Here is a 23405-nt window from a genome sequence, read left to right as displayed (position 1 = left end):
CTGGGGAAATATTTAAGTGACCCGTCAATAGTTTTTTCATCTCCTTGAGAAGATGTTTTATCTGATCGCGCCTCACCAGCTATTCTTCTTTACACGGCACCTCCCGTCCACTCCTGCTCCTTCGAGGCTGCTTCAAATGAGACGTGGCCACCTCTCGTCCCGGCTCCAGCCGGGTTCTACAGGGATGCCGGCACCCTGTTAGCACCAGTGGGTGCTGGGACCCCCTGCCAGCAGCGGGGTGGGACAGGGTGGGAATGGGACAGCAGCACTGGGAGGAACACCATCACCACCCCCACCGAACCATCGCACCCGCGGGGCAGCCTCGCGGAGCGAGGAGCCCCCTCAAGCCCCATCCTTGGCTTTTAAGAGGAAACGGCACCAACACAGGGTTCTTGTGAATGATTTTCTTGTTCTGCTTTTTGGCCAGAATGGCTCTACAGCAAGGTTGGTGCGTTAACACAGTAATTCTCCGAGCGTAATGAAAGCTGACACTATATCAAACACAATAAAGACTCTCCGTTGATGGAGATCATTCCTGAACACACAAACCCATTAAACTGAAAAAAAAAATATCAATTCTACACACTTGCCAGCCAAAAGAAAATGTGATTTGTTATCTAAAAGGGGGTTATAAACACAGCTTCAATGCACTTTCTGTGCTGTAATGAAAACTGGGTTTGAAATGGCAAGACGACTGCAAATTAGAGTATTTGATTTTATTTTCTAACTTTTTAGGTAAACCTTCTACAAGGGCAAGTGCAAGGTTACAGCGACAATCTTTCTGTTCTTGGCCGATAAGTAGGATCTGTAATTAAAGGAGGAGAAAAATGAAACGGGGATAAGGAGCTGGCGTCTGCCCTTCTAATGCCGCTTTGAACACAAAGCCCTGCCTGCATCGCTGTGTAACCCCCCAGGAACAGCCACCCCTGCACGGGTGGCACGGCCACAGCTCCCACCGCGGGCACGCACCGGGCACACCGTGGCAGTGCCGGACGGAGCAGCTGCCTGGCACAGCCCCGCACCCCGAGGGGGGCAGAGGGATGCTGCACCCCCGGCTGGGCGGCTGCAACGGGCATCCAGCAGTGCCACCACGTACCCCGCTTTGTCCCTCACCTTCCATTGGCGGCTGGGTGCGCAATAGCTGTTATTCCTCCTGTCCTTCCCCATTTGGCAGACAGCGAGCACGTTTTCCCCAGAGTTTCGTTTCTAATGGAGCTTGAAATGATCTGGGCTTTGTTATTTGCTCGCGTGCTTGCAGGCGGGGGTTATGGATGGGGGCAGCAGCGTGGGGCTGCCCGCGCTCCCTCTGCCGCCTCCACGCACGCCACCGCACCCCAAACCCACCCGTGCTGTGCCCAGCCCTTAAACTCTGTCCCCAAAGCTCAGAAACCCTGTCCCCAGCAGCTCTTACATCCACAGCTCAATGCATAGCTATTTATTTTTCCCAAGAAGAAGGAGCCTGAAAGGCTCTGACCCTTCCAATGCTCCTTCTTCTCCCAAAAGGAGGGGAGAGGTGGGTGGCAGGGGGGCAGCAGGCGGAGGAAGAGGGGAACTTCCCAGTGTAACGGCGGAAAATGCAGCGAGGAAGAAGAACTGGGAGAAAAACAACAGTAATAAACATTTTATGAAGCAGAAAATGGCTTATAAAGAAGTCAACTTTTAAAGGCAATTTATATAATCCTGCCAAGTGCACATAAATGTGGGTATGGCTCTCCGCAGCGTCAGAGTCTCCCTTAAAGGGACAAAGAGCTCCTTCAGCCCCCGCAGACAGACAAGCAGTGGTGACGATGCCCTGGGATGCATTTTCCAGCTGGCAGCACAGACCTGTGCCTTCAACACCGTCCCCTGGGGCCCCACAGCCCCTGCTCCTGCGTGCTGTGCGCATTCGGGATGCCCAAGCCCCCGCTGATGATGCTGGGATGGGGCTGAAGGTCTGGAAAAGAACCTAAAGCACCGGAAAACCCTGAAGAAAAGCAGAACGTGTGGGCAGAGAGGAGCTGGGAGAACACAGAGCCGGCTGGGACACCCAAGAGGCAGCGTGGCAGCTTGTCAGCGAGGATGGATACAAAGGATGGCAGCAAAAAAACTCAACGTGACCTTCCAGTGTTTTTACAGGCACATTTTGCAGGTCTTTTGCCTGAGCAGGGTGGCAAATGGAGGATGAAAAGCTGGCAGACAGCATCGCAGCGTGGGCTGCAGCCAGGGATGGTCTGCACAGGGGGCTCAGCACCATCTGGGACATCTGGAGCAGGGGGACAGCCCTGCTGTGCCTCGAGGGACAGACACCCGGGGTGGCTCTGCATAGAGTGGAGCCAGCCGTGCTGGCGGATCCCCTGCTGAGCCCGGGACGCAAGCCTAGAGGTCAGGTGCTACTCACTGGGAAAACTGGTTGGCCAGATCATTGCAAACTGGGAGCTCCTTGTGGTCTCTTATCGTACCAGTGCCAGGCGGTCACAGCATCCTGTGGTGGGAGCTTGCCCTGTGGCTACGGGATCCAGCTCCTGCCTCTCCGGGGCTCTGCTAGCCTTCGCCGGCAGGTGACTACGCATCCCCGAGAGACCCACGCTGTGCTGCGGAGAAGGGCACCAACTCTCCGAGCTTCAAATCTCTGAGGGCGACACACCAGCCCTGCGCTGCAGCCTGCCCTGCCGTCCCTCCGTCCCACCCTGAGCTGCCACCCGGGGGGACAGCATGCGGGGTGCCCTGGTGCCAGTGCACGGGTGACCATGGGGCTAAGAGTGCTTTTGGCCAAGGAAGCGCTCCGGTGTGCCGGGCAGCTCTGGGGACACGCGGGGACACGGCCCCGGCTCGGAGCCTGAGGATGAGCGAGGACAAGGAGCAGGGGTGGGGCATTTTGGGAAGAAGGAGGCACTTTTCAAAGCCCCCAGAGGTGGGAGGGTGAACTCAACCCCTTCAGGAAGGCCAGCATGGCTGGGAAGGGCAAAAAAAAAAGCAACAGAATAAGAAACTTTTTCCCTGCAGAGCTGGGTCGTGAGCGATTGCTGGCAGCAGCCTCCCAGCCGCTCCGGCTCCTGCTCTTCTTTCATTTTGCCCGGACTTCCATAGCAACCCATCTGCGGCGAGGTTTAATGGGGCTGCCATTAGCAGTAATGCCGCACAAACACTCAGCATCTGCCGGCGCGCCTTCGGATGGAAACATAAAAATAACCGCGCTCGCCGCAATCTGTCATTGACTCCGGCGTGAGGTTAGGACGCAACACGCTGGGAGAGGAGGGGAGAGCTGCGGCCAGAAGGAACCAGCGGCTCTGCATGAAGGGAGGAGAGGAGGAGCTGGGGATGCTCTGCTGCCGCTTTCGGTACCCGCTGCCCAACAACAAGCCGGGGGCAGCAGCGCTGGTGTTGCCGGTGCTGGTACACAGGTCTGACCTTGTCCTGCCATTCTGCGGACAAAGGATGGCTGAAGATGCTCAAGCCCAGCAGCAAGAGCCATTTATGCAGCCCCTGTGCCCTCTGCTCTGCCCGGGAAGCAGGGCTGGTGCAGTCCATCAAGTGTCCCAGCCGAGTCTGGGCTGTCCTGATAAAGCCGTGGCAAGCTCTGCGGTGATGCTTCACTGCACATTGTTTCTGGGTGACTCGCTCCTAATTACCTTGATTAAGTGGTTGCAAACAGTGCTATTAAAAATTTTTTTTTCTATGAAAGTAGATTTCTGAAAGGTTTGTGCCATGAATGGCAAAATGGGCCGAGAGCTCCCCAGTGCCACAGCCTTTCCCATCATGGTTTTTATGCCAGCTGTTCTCCCCCTCGCAGCGGAAGGTGCCTGGGTCCGGATGGAGAGGGACATCTTTGGGGCTGCTGAGTTTCCCTGCAGCAGGATCCTGCACGGTGTAGATCCACAGGGACAAAACCAAGGATTGAGGACTGCTATAAAATGCAGGGACCTTGCTCCAGCTCTGCCCACCTTGCCTGTGCTCTGGTCACAGGGCATAAACCTCTGGATGTGCACAGGACCACCACCATGTCCCCAAGGTGACCACGGCCAAGCTTTGGGTGCTGCTTGGGGGTCAAATGCCCCCAAGCTCCTGACCCTGGGGGACACAGAGATTGGGGTAGAGGTAGGGATGGAGATGAGAGCCCACAGGAGATGCCCATGGTGCCTCTGTGGCAGCCCTTCCCTGGGTGCCTATGGGACACAGCTCCTGCTGCAATGAGAACTGGCCATGAGTGTCCAACCCACGCTGGCCACATGGCAAATGAAAGCCAAGCAGGTCAACACCTTGCCACCTCTTTTGCTCCTGCAGCCTCTTCCTCTCCACATCAAACCCTGGTGACCACCACCAATGGCAGAAGAGTCTGCATGGGTGAGATGTGGCTCCAAGTCTTCATCTCCTCTCTTCCCCAAGTGGAATGTGGTGGCAGACAGCGAAACACGCCCCAAAATGCATCAGCAGGGCTGTCCCCGGGCTGCCCCTCGGTGACTGCAGGGGGGTCCCTGGGGCTGGGCAGGTTCCATCCCAACCTGGAGGAAGGGACTGAGTGGCTCAGGAGTTTTTTTTATTGTAGAATCCGTTTGCACTGGAAGGAAAACAATCTTTCCTTCCTTTTGTATTACTGTTATAATTTGAGAGCATTTCTAGGCAGAATCCTTCAGGTTCCTGCTGAGCGCTATCACCGCCAGAATTACAAAGTCAAATGCAATCATTAAACTCACATCTTCCCTCTCCCAGCCCAGATTGCTCCTTCTCCCAGAAACAGCCCCTACCGCAACTGCTGGCAGGTGCCACGGATGAGCCAGAGCGTGAGCACAGCCACTGCCATCACCTTGGCACCAAACCCACCGGCTGACGGAGACGGAGGGGGGAAGAGTCTCCCTGGCCCCAAACCCTCAGTGTTTGTCCCCCTGCCTTCTCCTTGAGGTGTGCACTGGAAACAAGTGCAAAACCGCTTCATTTGCCCTTGTGAGTGCCCGGCACGCAGCGGTGCCGGGGCAGCCTGTGTGCTGAGCTGCACGGCACGGCCAGTGGCCACTTGCGAGGAAGCCAAGAGGTGGGCAAAGAGGGAAGGAAGAGCCAAGGGAAGGACAAGGAGTTGATTCCTGTGGCAGGAGTCATCCCCAAGGCCGGTACCTCCACGGAGCTCAGCGTCTGAGAGGGAATGGCCTCAAGTTGTGCCAGGGCAGGTTCAGATTAGATATCAGGAAAAACTTCTTCACTGAAAGTGTTCTTTGGCACTGGCAGAGGCTGCCCAGGGAGGTGGTGGAGTCACCATCCCTGGAGGGGTTTAAAATATGGGCAGATGAAGTGCTCAGGGATATGATTTAGTAGTGGACAGGTACAGTTGGACTTGATGATCTCAAAGGTCTTTTCCAACTTAGGGATTCTATAATTCTATCCAGAAAGGAATGTCGTGAGAGTGGCCGCGGAGTCTTACCCGGATGTTGTCCTGCCAGTGGTGAGCCTTCTGGAACTTCTCTGCTGCATTGGCAAGTCTCTGCAAAGCAAACGGGAGAGAAGTGAGCCAAGGAAAGCAGGATGAGCCGGGCATGGCCCACATCAACCCAGAACCATGGTTGCCGTCCCAGCACCCACTCTCCCTCCAGTTTAGGGATCCCCCAGGACCCCAACACCTCTCCACCACACAGACAGAGGGTGCGAGGCAAGCATGCAAGCAGAGATGCTTGGAGGAGGATGTCCTAGGCACGTACAGCCAGGGTTTCTCTGCTTGCTCCTGCCTCTCCCAGAGCAAGCTGGGGTATCTGAAGGGATTGTTGCCATTTGAACTCAATTAGGGCTGAGCCATCACAGCTTGGTGGCTGCTGGCATCACTGCCAGAGCCAAGCACAGCCCCCAGGTCTCTGCAGGGCAGGGCAGATCCTTCCAAAATGCTTTGAAACCACCTTTAAAATGGCCCAGCGCTGGGTCCCAGAGGTGCACAGCTCCACCCACCCACATTACTGCCTTCATGTGCTTGTCCTTCACCTGTCACACACCCAGTGCCATCGGCTTGGTGGCACTGAGCTCATACCCAACACACCAGCACTCCCAGGGAGCTGCCAAGCAGAAGAACCGGCTCCAAGACGCAGCAGCTCTGCCTACAATTGCTGCCTGCAGCGAGGGCTCCGGGCTGGGCTGCCTGGCGGGGTCTCACCCAAGGCTGGGGCAAGCACAGCCTTCTCCCACTAAAGGGCATGAGGCTTCAAGGGGGACCCAAGTGTCTCCATCCTGATGGCCCTGGATGCAGCAGGCAGTACGGGCAGGCTGGGGGCAGCCAGAGGAACCAGGGCTCACCAGGAGCAGGAGGGGATGCTCAGCACCAGGGTGTCCTCGCTGGGTCGGGCTCAGCCACGAGAGAGAGGCCTTGGCAGCACGGAGGGTGCAGCAGGGCAGGGCTGGAGATCAGGCAGGGCCTGGGAAGAAGCTACATTCCAACCCTGAATGGAGCCAAACGGGTGAGACAGGGCAAGAGCTCCAGACTTTTCAACAGGATCTGCTCTGCATCACTAAGTAAATAAAGCAAAACAAGTCACCCAGACCTTTCCCTCCATTCTTTGACCAACACAGCCTGGGAAGCTGCCTGCACAAGCTGATGAGCACCAAAGCCCAACTGGAGGCAGCACAGCATCCCGTGCCAGCCTGCAGGACCCGTGGCTGACGGACACCCTTGCAGAGTTTCCATCCACAGGCTCGCAGCACATCGCACAGCCTCCCACTCCCCACCAGACAACAGCTTTACGAGGCTCCCGGGCAATGCACGTGGCGGAGGGCTCGGCTCCGGGGGCTTCGTGGCTCATCTGCACAGGGTTAATTGGCCATGAGGCTGCGAGGCTGTCACAGCCCCGGGAGGCTCTCTGGTGAGTCTGTGGAAGATGCATCAGGCAAAGATGTGCTTTACGGTCTCCCTGCACTCCTCAGCGAGTTGGGACTTGCTCCGCTCCATTCAAGCGATTCTGGCAACTAGAGTTTGGCAGGAATGAGAGCCCCGGCTACCCTGAGTCCCCCAAATCAGCTGGGAGGAGAAGGAAGGGGCACCGACAACAGGGTGACATCCTGGGCCAAACAAGAACCCCAGATCATGGCCTGGGGAGCACCATACGGCACAAGGGGATGTAAAATGCCTCAGTGCTTCTAAATGGATGCTTAGAGGAAAGGCAGTCCCACTGCCTGCAGGGGAGTGGCAGCACCCAGCCCTGGCAGCACCCAGTGGCAGCACCCAGCTCTGGAAGCATGCAGCTCCAGCAGCACCCAGCTCTGCAGCACCCAGTGGGAGCACCCAGCTCTGGCAGCACCCAGTGGGAGCACCCAGCTCTGCAGCACCCAGTGGCAGCACCCAGCTCTGGCAGCACCCAGTGGCAGCACCCAGCTCTGCAGCACCCAGTGGCAGCACCCAGCTCTGGAAGCATGCAGCTCCAGCAGCACCCAGCTCTGCAGCACCCAGTGGGAGCACCCAGCTCTGGAAGCACGCGGGTCCAACAGCACCCCATCCCAGCAGCACCCAGCCAGGACAGCACTCGGTTCCAACAGCAACTGGTCCTGGCAGCACCCAGCCCCAACAGCACAGCAGAAGCAGAGCCACAGCAGCGGGTGCCGTATTACGGAGAGCACGGCAAAGCACAGGTACTCGCAAGTAAGGTGATGAGCATGAAAGACATCATAAACGTGTCCCTCCCCAGATGGGGAAGGCAGCTTGCTCTTATCATATGCAGGGAAATGTGTATCCATCACCACATAATCTCAGCACGCACCGGTCAAAGCTTTCCCGTTTAATCTTTTTTCTCTTTTTTTTAAATGCAGATTTCCATTCTAAAGTGTTTGCTTTCAGCGGCCGGCATCCAAGGGGAAAGATCAGCTATCAGCTTACCACTCCAACACAACACCTCCAGCTCTGGGGGTGGCGAGATGGGAGACAACACGTGGCTGGGCAGAAAAGCCAAGGAACGCTGATTCTCAGGGCACTTCCGTAGGGCTCACCTGCACAGCCCCAGCCCTGTGAGCCTCCTAGAAAAGCCGTGGCCCCAATTCTGCACCTCACCCCCCCGAGCTATTGTGCTGTTTATACGCCGAGATGGCTGATTAAAGTCAAGCATTTATTCTGAGTCGCGTTTAAGGCAGCGGTGATGAAATATGCAGTTTTTGATGCTTGATAAGAGCGTGTGTGTTTGTTATGGGCCTGGGTAAGATTTATGGACATCTTTAACTATTCATCGCCTCGTGCAAAGTGCCTGGAGGGTTGCAAATGGTGCAGTAAGGGATGGCTACAGCCAGGAACGACACTGCGATGGAAGAGATTTTTCCTCTGGAAAACGTCAATTCATCAAAGTCAATCTGGACCCAACTCTGTTTTTTGAAACAAATAAATCCAGATGTTATTGTTTGATAAATAGGACGTTGCTGCCCCGGGACACCCACCCCTGAAGCCCTCCAGAGCCTCCCAGTGTTTGGTCCTGTGATCCAGCTGGGGACTGGGAGGAGAGAGGGACCAAGCAGGCAGGCAGCCTTCCTATCTCTACTTTGCTCTCATGAGACCCCCACCTGGAGCCCTGTGTCCAGTTCTGGAATTCCCAACATAGAAGGATATGGAACTGTTAGAGCAGGCCCAGAGGAGGCCACCGAGATGATCTGAGGGCTGGAGAACCTCCCATATGAGGACAGGCTGAGAGTTGGCGTTGTTCAGCCCGGAGAAGAAAGGTCTCCTTTCTCTCCAGGGAGACCTTAGAGCAGCTTCTAGTACTGAAAGGGGCTCCAGGAAAGCTGGGGAGGGACTTTTTCCAAGGGCCTGGAGTGATAGGATGAGGGGGAATGGCTTTAAATTGGAAGGGGGAAGATCTAGATTGGACATTAGGAAGAATTTCTTCACACTGAGGGTGGGGAGGCCCTGGCCCAGGTTGCCCAGAGCAGTGGGGGCTGCCCCATCCCTGGAGGGGTTCCAGGCCAGGTTGGATGGGCCTTGGAGCCCCTGATCCAGTGGGAATTGTTCCTGTCCATGGCAGAGGATAGAACTGGATGGGCTTTGAGGTCCCTTCCAACCCAAATCACTCTATGATTCTATGATCCTATGATCCCTCCCCTGCACCAGCGGATGCTCTGCTCGCTTCTGTCCCTGCTGAGGGACACGCCTGGAGTGAAGCTGTGTCGGGGGGCGGGCTCCCATGGGAGCAGCTCTGTCCTGTCCCACCCCTGTCTGGTGCTGGGGAGCCCCAACCAGCCCCTGCCCAGAGATGGGCTGTTGGCATGAACTGCGGGGTGATCGCCCTGAAGTCGACCTCCCACATCCATGGAAACTATGACAGGACCCCTGAGTGGGCAACATGGAACAGCTTTGCTCACCAGCAGGACCCGGATTGTGTGTTAGGGCTGGGAAGGTGCTGCTGCTCCAGCAAACCCCTCCGGCCACATCTCCTGGGGGAAGGTGACAGGTCTGCCCAAAGCCCCACGCTGCTGCAGGATGTCTTCATTAATGCCAAATGAGTTCATCATGAATAATGTTAACGTGATCGATACAGCTCCAGGATTATTTCTAATCCTTAATAATGATGAAACCATTATTTTTCAAGTGGTACAGATCAATCAGTCCATCTCAAGGTGTGCTGCGTGCAGGGAATGTGTGAGATGCCCGGGATGCAGGCAGAGTGCCGGGGAGCAGAGCAGGGGTCCCATGCCCACACGTGGCAGCCACTGAAACCTCCTGGGGGCTTCAGACCTGGGGCTGTCAACCGTGTGGTTCCAACAGCAAGAAAAATTAGAGGAATTACCAAAAATAAAGCATGGCTGTGAAATACCTGCACATTTCCAGCAGGCTCTAGTGCAGGGGCTGGCTGTGGCACTTGAAGGAGCACAGTTCTTTCCCCAGAAGTCACTGAGGTCTAAGGACAGGAGATTTAGAGGCTAAAAACACAGAATTGAAATGACTCTGCAGGTCATAAAAGGCCAGCAGGAGATTTGCAAGGGATTGGTGTCTGGAGATCCTGATGGTGGGGTCTGCGCAGGGGAAGGTGCTGCGCTGCCTTTATCGTGCCGTGGCCTCTTTCCTATTCCGTACAGCGCTCCTCTCTGCCTCGCTGCTCACGCAGGCAGATCCATCAGGAGCTCCCTGCTCAGCGCACCTGCTCGCCCGGGATTAAGGAGCCTCAGGGATGACATGGACTCGGGATGGGGAAGGTGGCATGGATGGGCACGCTCCCTTCCTCCCGAAAGCTGTGCAGGAAAGCAGAGAGGGGACGCGATGGGTGGCATTTGGTCTGCCTAGAGGATGCCACATCCCAACACAAGGCTGTTGCTTCTCCAGGATGCCACTTCCCAGCCCCGATCACCCACCAGCTCACCCACCCCACCCCAGCAGAGCTCATCCACGCACGCTCGCCTGTGCCAGAACCTTCTGGGATGTGGTCGCTCTGATGCCCTGAAGCTGCTGAGGGAAACAATCTGAGTGTCCGAGCTGGCACAGCAGGGACCACAACCTCCTCTCCTGGTGGGAAGGACCATCCCTGCTGCCAGCATCCCTGCTGCTCAAGGGGCCAGTGGGCAGGGGACTGTCCCCAATGCAGCAAGCACCTAAAGGTGCTGCCCACCTTCTCCCCATCATCCCTTCTCCCCCATCACACCAGGGCCTCTCCTGCATTGCTCCAATATTTTGCACAGTGCCTTTCCTACGGAAACTGGCCCAAGGCTTTGCTAAATCTCTCTTCCCATCCCCCACACGGCACTAAGTATGCCCTGGCTGTTCCCGCCTCAGTCACATCGCTGGATTTAACTTGGGAGGCAGTGGAGCAGAGACCGGAGCGGCACGGTCAGGTCAAAGGCCAAGGTTGGATTTATAAAACAGGATTATGGCAAATGCTCTGCAAGAGGAGACAGAGCAGCTCTGTGTAACAACAGCAGCACCTTCCATGTGTCCACAAGCCCCGCCATGGAAATAAAGCACCCGATGCCTTTGCTGATGCTGGGGATGCTCCCTGGGGAGCCTGGCATGGGGTCCCCACTCCTCCCCGCAGTCGGTAAGGAAGGAATGGCCCAGCAACAGCCCAGCACACACTGGCTGCATGTGCCCAAGGATATCTGCTCTGAGGACGAGCTGCTGCTGCTAAGCCTTCATTTAACTCCCCTCTGCACGGCTGCCATCACCCTCATCTCAGCACCTCCCAAACGGCATGAAGCGTATTAACTTCTTGCACCTAAGCACACAGCTGGAAGGAGAGATCCTTGCTGGAGATTAAAAAGCCCTGTGCTGTGTGGCCAGAGAGCTCCATGCAGCATCTTATCATCCCAGCTATCCTCCCAAAGCAAGAAAACATATGTAAAAGGCTGAGACGAAGGGGAAAAAGAAAAGCACATGATAAAGCCAAGCAACCCGACCTCTCATGAGCTGTTTTTGCTGCTCTTCTTCCACCACAGAGAAATGAGGATGGCACAAGTCCTCTTGTCTGCCACCAACCCTCCTTCCACATGCACCCCACAACTGCATCTGTCACTGCAGAGCATCTGGAAAGGCCCATTCCATGCTCTTCGTGCCCCTCCATCCCAGCCTGCCTGCGTGCATCGGAGCAGAGGGCACCTTCTCACTACACAGTCCCACCAGCTCCCAGGTGCTCCCATCCCGGCTCTCGCTCTCTCATCCCCATCCGCCGAACTTGCTGCAAACACTCCCAGAAGCAAACCCTAACGGCACAGAGCGCACCACCATCAAAAAACGATCAACCAGCAACGAAAGATGACAACCCCCTTATATGCACATAGGGAATATAAATCTTGAGCAAACACTGTAAAGCAGCGAAGCGTCTCATCCTGTAATAATCTCCGAGACAGTTGATCCCAGGGCTCTTATTACCCCGCAGCCTTCAGCTGAAATCCAGTCAGCAGCGGCCTCAGCCACGGCTCGGTATCGATCAAGGAGGCAGCTTCAAAGGCGCTGCAGAGGGTTGCTTTCAGACACTAACTTGTTTGTCAATAACTCCCTTTGCCGTGCAGAGGGAAAGGGGTGGCCGGAGCCCATCTGCCCCCCTCTGGCGCCCGGATCCAGCCTGTGGCTGAGGGAGGATGGAGCCGGAGCCAGCACTGGCTGCTAATGCTCTCCTGCTTGTGAGAGGGCAAATCAAGCCCAACGAACCCTCCAACGACTTCCAGATGCCAGTGTTGAACCAGCGGTGCTCGCCAGGGTCTGGGAGAGTGGTGAGCAGGGGGAGACCTTTACAGAGCCAGTCCCACCAGTGGCGAGGGTTACAGCACAACCCAGAGCTGCTGCAGACCCTACACGGGGCAGCAGCACAGCCAGCATCCAGCCTTGGGGGCCTGGGAGTAGCCCCCGAGTCACAACTTTCACCATTTTACTGCCCGTCTCAGTAACTCACGGCTCTGCAGGCCAGCAGTGTGTGGCTCTTGAACCCCTGACAGTGTCTCCTCTCTGGTCCTTCTCCAGAGCCACATTTTTACCAGTAAGAAACATCATCACCAGTCCTACCGACCACAGTGAGCAGAGGAGTGAAACATCCGAGCGGATGGTACTGGGCAGAGGCACACCTGTTTGCAGAGGCAGGGAGGAAAGGCACAGCATCGTGGCTCAAAGGGTTTCTCCTGCCCCAGAGTCTGGCTCAGGCCTCCAGAGCGGTTTAACTTCTTGTAAACAAAAGAACACCAAGGGCAAAAGGACAGTGCAGTGAACCAGGCATCTCACGGCAGCCCAGCCTTGCAGGGTGCTCTCGGCAGCTCCTCTCTTGCAGAAAAACCCTCTCCATTACTCTTCTCCCGGGGTTTCCGCGCTCCACGAGGACTGACATTTGCTTTCCAAACCCATGAGCAGAGAGTAGTTCTGCCCCTGCTCGCCAGCAGCCCGACTGCTTCCTTGAGGGGAGGAAGAGGGCAGGGTGACCGTGCCCTCGTGGGGACACTTGGCCCTGGGCACTGACATCAGCAAAACATCATCTCAGCTTTTCAGATGATCCCCAGTCTGGGGATGGGGAGTGTGGAGAGGCCACAGCCCAGGCTGCCCAGAGAAGAGGTGGCTGCCCCATTCCTGGAGGGGTTCAAGGACAGTTTGGATGGAGCTTGGAGCAATGGATCCAGTGGGAGGTGTCCCTGCCCATGGCAGGGGTGTTGGAGCTGGATGGGCTTTGAGGTCCCTTCCAACCCAAACCATTCCATGATTCTACCCCTGGTGACCCAAAGCACAGCCATCCATCATTCCTGCATCCCAGCGCGTTCCCAGCTCCCTGCTTGGTGGGGATGAGGCTTTTTGTGCCTCTGAAATCGTCCCCTTTGGCTCTCTGCCTTTCAGTCAAGCAGAGGCTGTTAGAAAGTTTGCACTGGAAACCACTTACAATCGATTTATTTTAAGGCATCACCTCTTGCTGCTCTGTGATGTGCGAGCTTTAAAAAGCACCTCGTTTATTATCTGCCGCCGCACAGCGATTTCCATATGGCACATCACGGTGCAGCGGGAGCTCCTCTGTTATTAAGTTTTTATGACAAGGTAGACTTTCAGTGCACAGAATCTCCCCTGAACACACCAAAATGTCACCACCCCATGCCCCCAGCAAGCCCCAAGGGGAGCCCCCAACATTTCCTAGCTTGAAACCTTCCAGAAAGACGTGTGGTGTCTTTCTTGTGTCCCCCAATGCCACCAGCAATCCCAGAATCACAGAATTGTTTGGTTGGAAACCACCTTTGAGATCATTGAGATCATCGCTGCTGGGGAGCCTGAGATGCTCTTCCCTCTGCTTTGCTCCAGGAGCACATTTCAGCGTTACTGTTAAACTCCAGACTCAAGGAGATTTGACACTTTTTTGTTTTAAAGACCAAGGTGGGGGAGGAGAAGGCGTGGAAGAGCTCCCCTAAGGGAAAAGCCATCAACTGGAACAAGATTTCAACAACTACACGTTTCTTGACCTTTTCCGCAGTCATATCTTTAATGTTTCACAGGCGGATTTGATAAAAAAGAAAAAATTAATAAAATAGATTTCATTTTGAAAAAAAGGTCAGGACATGTGTTACAGGAAAAAACTCATTTAGGTCCCTACCTGCCAAGTTGTGGATGCTGAGGAGCCCTTCCCTGCCTCCTACCCAGGGCACTCCAGCCCAGGCATCCATCTCCCCACCTTGATTTTCATTACATTTGGGGTTTGATCTCTCCTGGACTTCTCCTTTCCCTGTCAGACACGGTGTCAGGAGTTATAAGCACTTGGAGATGCTGAAAAACACTCAGGAGCCACAAAAATCTTGTGAGACATTGCACGTCTAACCCGGAGAGGCAGCCAGGGAGCTGAAATATGGAGAACAGCAAGTTGAACGTGAACCAACACTGCGCCCTGGCAGCCAAGAGTGCCAACCGCGTCTAGAGGGCATTGGCCAAGGGAGGTGACTGTCCTGCTCTGCTCTGCAAGACCCCACATTGAGCACTGGGTGCAGTTTTGGGTGCCACAGTATAAAAATTAGGGTCTAAAACTACTGGAGAGCATCCAGAGGAGACCACAAAGTTGGTGAAGGGCCTAGAGGGGAAGCTGTATGTGGAGCAGCTAAAGTCACTTGTTCTGTTCAGCAAGTGCTGATCTCTTCTCACCAGTGACCAATGACAAGACCTGAATGGCAGGAAGATGTGCCGGGGGGGCATTAGGCTGGATATCAGGACAAGGTTCTTCACTCACAGGGTGGTGGAGCACTGGAACAGCTCCCCAGGGAAGCAGTCATGGGGTCAAGCCTGACAGTATTTCAGAAGCATTTGGACAACGCCCTCAGACACATGCTGTGAAAGTTGGGGTTGTCCTGTGTAGGGACAGGAGTTGGACTCGACGATCCCTGTGGGCCCCTTCCAACTCAGGTCATTCTATCATTCTAAGAAGACGCTTGTCCAGGCTCCAGCACAGCTCTTCCACCTGCTGCTACTCACCCTTGGGACCAAATTCCTCCCCAAACGTACAGGTAGATATTGGGGTGGTTGCGATGCCCGAGCCATGCACAGCACAACGACCAAGATCTGCACTCAGCACGCTGGCTACTCTCATGGCTTTTGCACCCACCCCATGAACATCACCCCTCGCTCCTGCCCGTGGACACCAACATAAGTCCCATCCGCTCTATTTGATGTTGAGCTTGTCAAGAGCAAGCAAAGCAAAATGAATCCCCCAACTACAGTGCCAATTCCTGCTGATCAAGACGTTTTGAAAAGGAAATGGTATTTAACAGCAGCTCCTTCCTGGATGGCCCACTGACCTCTTCCCAGCGGCTCAGAAACAAAAGCAGCCCGGATGCTGCCTATGGACATTTGTATTATTAAGCCTGCTTCAGTCTAACTTCTGCCTCTCTTCACCATTCCCTGCTTTTTTTTTTTTTAATTCCCTAAGAACAAAATAGAATTCATCAAAGTTTGCAAAAAAATATAGGAATGACTGCGATAACATAGTGCGAAGTTATTAAGTGGTGACAATGGGGGACAATTACAGTATACAGTCCATTATATAGCACTGCCGTCGGGATGAATCAAAGTAAAACACATGGTGAATGGTGAAGAGCTTATTAACGGGAACATTAGTGCGCCAGAACATAATACCTGCCATTCAGCCGGGGAGTTATCGCTGCGCCGGCGGGGACTGGGGAGGAAAGTTGTGCAAAGAGCTGGCAGTGTCACACGGAGTGTGAGGCACCAGTCCCGTGCTGGGGACACCGTGGAGTGACCCTCAGCAATTGAATAGAGGCAAAAGCTCAGCCCTAGGCCACCCACCTGGCAACATCCCCACCCAGAATGATATGGGACTGTTGGAACGGGCCCAGCGGAGGCCATGGAGATGATCCGAGGGCTGGAGCAACTCTGCTGTGAGGACAGGCTGAGAGAGTTGGGGTTGTTCAGCCTGGAGAAGAGAAGGCTCCAGGGAGACCTTAGAGCAGCTTCCAGTGCTGAAAGGGCTATGGGAAAGCTGGGGAGGGGCTCTGGATCAGGGAGGGCAGGGATGGGATGAGGGGGAATGAATTGAAGTTGAAAGAGGGGAGATTGAGATGAGATCTTAGGGAGAAATGTTTTGCTGTTCAGGTGGGGAGGCCCTGGCCCAGGTTGCCCAGAGCAGTGGTGGCTGCCCCATCCCTGGAGGGGTTCCAGGCCAGGTTGGATGGGGCTTGGAGCCCCTGATCCAGTGGGAGATGTCCCTGCCCATGGCAGGGGGTGGGACCGGATGGCCCCTTCCAACCCAAACTATTCCATGATTCTATGATTCACTGGTGTTGGGCACACCCTGAGCTCCCTTTTGCCATCAGCCAAGGCTGCCCCTTGCCTGCAGCAGCATGCGAGGTGGGCCATGATGCTGGGAGATGCACAAACTAAATTATCTGGGTAGATGCTCTTTGTTGAGAAGGGAAGCAAGAGAGAAAGCCGCGTGCGCACTCCAGGAGCACAGCCACAAAATTCCTACGTCTGTTGATGCGCAAGGACCAACCCCAGGAAAGGCTGGTTTTGTGCTTTTCCTCCTATGCTCTGCAGCCCTCTTGAAGCCACCACACCTGGTTTGGGTCGGTCCTGTCCCGCCCTTCTCTGCTGGCCTGAATTACTCGCCAGCCACGGAACCCTCCCCTCCTTCGCTGGAGCCAGCGCTGGGTTCCCTGCTGCTCCAGCAGCTCCGGCTTGCTCCTTCGAAGACGTTATTTTTACGCTTCTCTTAAAATACAACGCTAAGAGAGGCTTCTTGACTATATTAACATTAGGAATCTAATCAGCAATCAGACAGCTCATAATTTTCTGATTAGCACTGATTATACTCAATCTTTAGGAATGAGGGAAAAAAAAGAGGAAAGAGAAAGAAAAAAAAGAAGGAAAAATATAAAAATATTCTGTGTGCAGTTTTTCCACCCCAGTCCCCTCGGCGAGGCACAGAGCCGTGGCAGCAGCTCTGCTGTCCCTGCCTAACCCGCGGTGACGGGGATGCCAGCTCAGGATCCTGGTGCCATCACACTGCTCATCTCCATCCTTCTGGGCTTGGCTGGATGCTGTCCCAGAAAAGGGCTGCTTGGGGAATCGAGAAGACATCGGAGCTGCTGACAACCCCAACGGAGCGATGAGAGCTCTGCTTCTTGGGCTAATGTCTCAGATAATGGGCTGCAAATCAGGGTAGAAGGATGCCATGGAGAAAGGAGATGATGTGTGTGTATCCAGCTGGCTTCAGCCTGGAAGGAGGAGCTTCTTCAGGCAAGGAGGAGGCCAAAGGACACTGTGAGATGAGGCCACGGCCACACACCGGCTGGGCACCGAGGAGTGCTCCGTGGCAGCCCAGAGGGAGATCCTGAGGACTGGGGATTGCCAGCAGCTGGAGTCAAAGGAGCAAATGGCTTCAAGAGCCTGCAGCAGGAGCAGAGGACACCCCTGGCAAGCAGAACGACCTGCAAACCAGGGGTCAGAGCAGGCTGCTCCTCTGAGCACCTCCAGCCTGCAACAACAGCAGCAGAGAGGACTGAGGGGAATCTGAGAGGCATCAGGTGCCCAGAATCACCCGCCAGGGTGCAGGGGACACGGCTGGGCAGACAGCGGATGTTAGGAAGATGTTCAGAAGACTCATGCTTAGCCTGCCTCCACCCATGCCGAGGGACCCCAGAGGACAACTATCTGCTGGGTTTCTGTGAAGGAGGAGAACGAGATGCTTTGGTGTTGAGACTCACGGCTGGGAGAAAGGAAACTGAGCAAGCAGCTAGAAGATATATAGAAACCCCTCTAAGAGAGTCCCTCAGTTGCACACGCTCCACATAGGAGAGTCGCTCCTGACTGTAGCAAGCGATCAGTTGATGCTGTGAAGCATGAGATTTAATTATTTGTATCATAGCCTGCATAACTACAAATGATATTAATGGTCATAAAATTGCCCAGCTGGCTCCTCAAACCCGCCGCCACACTGACTCGCTGCCTCCCGCGGCAGGGACCATTCACACCGCAGCACAACTGGTGGCAAATCCCATCCACCGAGCATCGCGGCAGACAGACACCATCTGGAAGGGCCATCCCTCCTTCACGCAGGGTCACTGAGCATGGAGCACACGCTTCGTGTCTTGAAGACAGCCTTGATAACAAGCGGCACTCCATCAAAGCCCTGGCTGGCCATGCATTTGCATCGACTTGGCTGAACATCTGAAGACCATCGCGCCTCCTTGAAGGCTGAGCAGCAGCTTTGCTGGAGAAGAGAGGGCAGTCCTGGCACCCTCCAAGCTGCTCGCTATTTGCTTTTGCTCCAGACTGTTGCTCCTTTTGCTCTAGACAGGCCCCTTGGCAGAACTGCCCAGTGAAAGCTTCCCATCAACATCTGCTGTCTGCCCAGTCATGTCCCTGCATCCTGGCCAGGTGATGCTGGGGACCTGATGGCTCTCAGATTCCCCTCAGACTTTTCTACTGCTGTTGTTGGAGGCTGGAGGTGCTCAGAGGAGCAGCCTGCTCTGAGATGGCATTCCAGCTCCTCACCTTGGTCAAACCAGACTGGGTTAGCAAAGATCTACTCTAAGGTATGAACTTGGTAGAAAAGAAAACAGATGGGAGCAGAGCACAGCAGAGCGGAGCAGAGTAGAATAGAACAGTTCAGCCGGAAGGGACCTACAGCAATCATCTAGTCCAACTGCAAGACTAAGCAGACACCAGCCCAGTTTGAACCCAAATAATTCAACTGTAAAAGCAAATAGTCCAGGTTAGAGTGGAGGAGCCACAACATTGTGCCCCAGCAGCCTGATGCCACATTTATGGACATCCTTGGCTGAGGTCCCCACTCACTTCTGCACCAACTTCAAAGAAAACACCTTCAACTCCCCACTTGAACTCAGCCACAGTGAAGGAAAGGGTGCAAATGCACCAGGGCTTGGCTCTCCCAACCCTTTTCACTGCAACATCCCAGGTGGGCAGTGGGATCGCTCCACCTCCTTCCACCCCAGCAAAACTGCATTTGCAGGTGAGACCCCGGAGAAGGTCATGCCTGTGCTGGATGTAACAGTGGAGGGGATCAACTCCTTCTGTCTGCTGCGTCTCGAGCCCAGTTGCTGCTGCCTCCCACAGCAGACGCAGTGCTTGGCACCCGCCTGCACCCACCAGGGCTCTCATTAAACTTGGTGCATGCAAGAAAACCCTCCAGAGTTCACGTAGATGAGGTCTCCCCACGCTGGGAAAGTCTCCTCCTCACACTCTAACCCTGCCACCACAGCCGCAGAGCCCTCTTTTATCAAGCAGTGCTGGAGCTGTAATTAGTTTGAGGTGACCTCTAGAACAAAAAAAATAAGTTCAAGTTTAAAAAGAAAATCTCTCTGGTTAATGCTATGCAAATTGCCAGCAAGGCAATCAGGCTGACTTTTAAACACTGGCCCCCGTCGGAAGGGCTCACAAGGCAGCCTTATTGTCTCGCTATCAATTTGCATCTCATTACCCACAAGGCGCTGCTAGTTGGAGGTAACCTTTTTGGGGAATACGCCCGGGCAGCGGGAGCCTGGGGACACCACGGCTACTCCTGTTCACAGGGCAACCAAAACGCAATAGTTGAAAATCCAAGCTGGCAGCACCGTGTCACTTGGAGCTGGCATCTTCTGCCACCTCCTCCCAGGGCTCTGGCTGTCCCACAGGGGCTCACGCACACGGTAGGTCCTTCCCACCGGGCTCCCCAGCTCCTGTGGTGCTGTGGTCCCCAGAGATGCACGGTAGCACCCTGCCTCTGCGTGGCCATTCAAGAGGTTTCTGAGAGGCTTTACAAGCTTTTTCACCTCTCTGCTCCCCCTCACCACCTTGGGGAGGTGTCCCTTCCAACTGAGGACATTCTATGACTGTAGATGGCCCCATGGTCCCCACAGCAGCATCCTGAGTCTTGCTCACTCCGTTTTCCTTCTCCTCAAGAACTCGGCAGTGTGACACCGCCTCAGCAGAGCAGCAGAGCTTTTCCGCTTTGCTTTTTGCAGGCTCCTGCGATGCCCGCCTTCCCGCCGGGGCTGCGTGGCACCGCGTGTTGCTAAGCACTGCCGGGGCCCTCCGCCAATGCACGGGTGCCACCTCCACCACCCAGGCCAGAGGTGCCAAGGCAACAAAGGGACTGCTAATAGGCGAGAGAGCACCACTGTGAGGAAGAAAACCCGACCATTTCAAACTCTTCCCAATAATGGTGCTGCCTCCCCACTGCTCAAATCAGTGGCAGCACTTTGTTATTATGATAACTAAATACAGAAGATTTTAACAGCTGGAAACGCAGCAACAATATTGAAAAGAGTTCTTTAAATTGTTGGTATTTTATTCAATAATGGTAATGAGCCTTTTTTTTTTGTTATTATTATTTTTTATTTTAAAGGCACAAGGTTCCCTGCTCGGTTGTTTTTGCACGGCGCCAGGCAGGCTGCGAAGCCGGCTCTCGCCTGGCGATGGCAAGGAGTAACACCGAGACACTTAATGACACCGTGACACAGAGCCAGCAGCCAAGCGGGGCAGGAAAATCACAGCTTGCTGCTCTGACACCCTGCTCGGCCCCGCACCTCGCTGCCTGGGATCCCAAGGTGTAAACCCCAAAGGTGCAAACCCCAAGGATGCAAAACCCGAAGATGCAAAACCCAGAAGCGCAAAACCCCCAAATGCAAACCCCGAAGGTGCAAACCTCAAAGATGCAAAGCCCGAAGATGTAAACTCCGAAGGCGTTACATGGGAGCAGCGGGAAGCAGGCTGAAACGACGGCAACAGCCCTGGCCGGAGGTGTCAGCTCCGTGCTGGCCGAAGTCACTTGGAGGACTGGAGGTAGCTGCTGCCGTTATCAGCTCGCAGCCTCAGATACCAGAGCCCTTTCACCCCCAGAGCAAAGGAAAGTGCTCAGTTATCTCCAACACCGCGTGATAACAGCCGGGAAGTGTCTTCTCCTTAGAAGAACCGCAGTGCTGGAGAGGGAGGTTTGGAAATGTGCTGGAATCAAATGAAACCTCCAGAGCCAGGGTGTGAGGCTAAAGCACTCCAGCATCACTTGCCCTCATGGACGTACAGAGAGCAATCATCCCTTTCTGGGTTTTCGAAGCACGTGTAAGCACAGATCTGCTGGTGTTCAGGCTGTGGGGGCAGATTTTATGAATCATGTGGACGAGCCCTGGTGAGTCAGCGGTGACCGGTGGGACATGCAGCTCCCCATGTCCCCACAAAGGGACGGGACCCTCTCTCCTCCCTCTCGTGGTCTGAGGGTGGCTCCTCTTACTAGGGATCCATTAACCTTACAAAACACTCCATATTCCATCCTAGTGTATCAGCAAGTAATACCACCAGCGTCAGTGTAAATAAAAAGGGACATTTTACGCCATAGTATTGAGTTGTGGGCTGGTTTTCTCACGTTGTGCTGTGCCAACTGATGAGACGCCGTTGGCAGCAGCTCTCCCAGTCATCGCTGAATCGAACTGGCATCCAACCTTGTGACCAAACATCCCTGTGTGGCTTCGAGTGCCTGCAACACCGAGCCCAAGCACAAGAGCTATCTGCTAATGTGACATCTGGGAACACACCTTGTGCCAAGGCCCTCCTTGCTCTGGGATGTGCCCCCTGGAGCTGATGGCTGATAGGGATGCCTTGGAGAGCCCAGGCAACAAATCCACCATATCTCCTCCATGAACCAAACCAGACCATTGCTCACAGCAGTGGCAGGTGCTGCTCTGGAATGGAAAGCACACCACGAGGTCCCAGGAGCAGCACAGGATGGAGACAAGGCTCCTGAGCACCCCTGTTCCAGCTCTGCTTCTGCTCTAGGAGTTATTGACTCTCAATACACACCTGGCCCTGCTTGCACCCACACCTACACAGCTACAACACGGTTGTGGCTACGCCTTGTCTGCACATCCTCCAGCACCCTGGGACCTGGTAATGGTTTTCAGCTGAAAGAGGGGAGATTGAGATGAGATCTTAGAACGGTTTTCCTGTGAGGGTGGGGAGGCCCTGGCCCAGGTTGCCCAGAGCAGTGGTGGCTGCCCCATCCCTGGAGGGGTTCAAGGCCAGGTTGGATGGGGCTTGGAGCCCCTGATCCAGTGGGAGGTGTCCCTGCCCATGGCAGAGGGTGGGACTGGATGGGCTTTGAGGTCTCTTCCAATCCAAACCATTCCATGACTCTATGACCTCCTGTGGACAGCATGAGCAGATGAGTGGTCCAAGCCCCCAGGCTACTATCAGCATGCAAAGAGTCAACCACCAGCTCCCAAGCGGAACCCATCATCAGCCATGCAAGACAGCAGCTGGGCTACAGGTTCCCCAACAGCCACCCCTACCCTAGAGCCATCACCAAAGCTTCACAGCAGGAGGACAGTCCTCTGCCCCATTCAAGACCCTTACCTGGAAGCTATTAAAATCACCGTGGGGTTCACTGCTACGGTGCTTGGTGTTGTTGCAGAGGTCTGATTTCCCTACTAACACTTAAATAAATAAACCAGGGTTTGGAAGCACCAACAAACCCACGGCAAGCAGAGCCAGCCCCTTTTGGTGCTGTGGTTTTGGGATGGCAGCTGGCTGGCTCCGGGTGCCCCCCAGCTGCAGCAGGGATCCCCAGCTGCTGAGAAGGGATTTGAGGCAGCGTTACCCGGTATTTATTTGGGGGAGATAGGATGACCAGGAACCGTGGGGAGGGGACAGAGAGATGAAATTGGAAGGAGTGAGAGGACAAAAGGAGAAACTGGAGTGTGGAGCAGGATAAATGGCAGAGGGAAGCAGGGAGGAGGGGCTGGAGCTACCGCTATTCCGATGCTTCAATCGGAGGCCCCGGTGCCCTTCACCCTGATGCCTATTTAATGTCATCCTATTCAGCAAGTGTCCCCATGATCTAGTAATTATCTTTTACTTACAAAAGAGCATCTCTGTGTCACAAACGCTCCCCTCTCCAGCTCTGCCACAGATCAATATCTCCTCAAGGCCTTCACTATTGTTTGGGGAATGGAATTGATTTCTCTGAGAAGCAATGGGAGGAGAAATATATAAATAAGTGCTGTGGAGATGTGTCCCTGCGTGTGCCCTGCTGAAAGCGGCACTGGGCAAGCGGCGGAGCAGAAGGAAAGCGATCCCAACTGACGCATTGTGTCCTACTGCTGTCCTGCCCAACCAGCTGCAGGGGACGCTCAGGTGTTTTATCATTCATCACGCGAGCATCCAAAATGCTGGAGCCAGAAGAAATCTCTAGCTCAAGGTATCACCAGCTTTCAAAGATTTTACAGCAGGATAAGACGTGTGGAGGTGCTGACTCAACACTACCCATAAGGACGCGTGTGTGTCCCACTTTGGGGCTGCGCTCCTTGGGGCTGGGATAGAGCTTGTGTCCTTCAAAGTAGCTGCTATGGGGCTGTGGTTTGGGTTTGTGCTGGAAGCGGTATTGGTCATACAGGGGTGTTTTCGTTACTGCTTCCAGAGAGTCAAGGCTTCACTGGAAGAGGCTGCCCGAGGAAGAGGGGGAGTCTCTCATCTGACCTTCAAAATCATGACATACAGGATACAATCCTTTCTGAATGGGAAAAACATCAAACGGGAC

At 54.8% G+C, this 23405-nt stretch overlaps 1 protein-coding gene across 2 annotated transcripts in view; it reads right to left on the bottom strand.

Annotated features, from left to right (window-relative positions):
- Window positions 1-23405, bottom strand: part of CACNA2D2 (calcium voltage-gated channel auxiliary subunit alpha2delta 2) — a 206675-nt gene that overhangs the window by 37584 nt on the left and 145686 nt on the right. For both annotated transcript variants that reach the window (XM_054076733.1, XM_054076734.1), the window contains exon 4: window positions 5390-5449. In XM_054076733.1, the coding sequence (XP_053932708.1) occupies window positions 5390-5449 (60 nt within the window). The remainder of the gene's footprint in view (window positions 1-5389; window positions 5450-23405) is intronic.

Source organism: Cuculus canorus, chromosome 11 (assembly GCF_017976375.1).
Source record: "Cuculus canorus isolate bCucCan1 chromosome 11, bCucCan1.pri, whole genome shotgun sequence".
Classification (NCBI taxonomy): domain Eukaryota; kingdom Metazoa; phylum Chordata; class Aves; order Cuculiformes; family Cuculidae; genus Cuculus; species Cuculus canorus.
The sequence above is the reverse complement of the archived record's forward strand: the minus strand, read 5'-3'. Positions and strand labels throughout refer to the sequence as shown.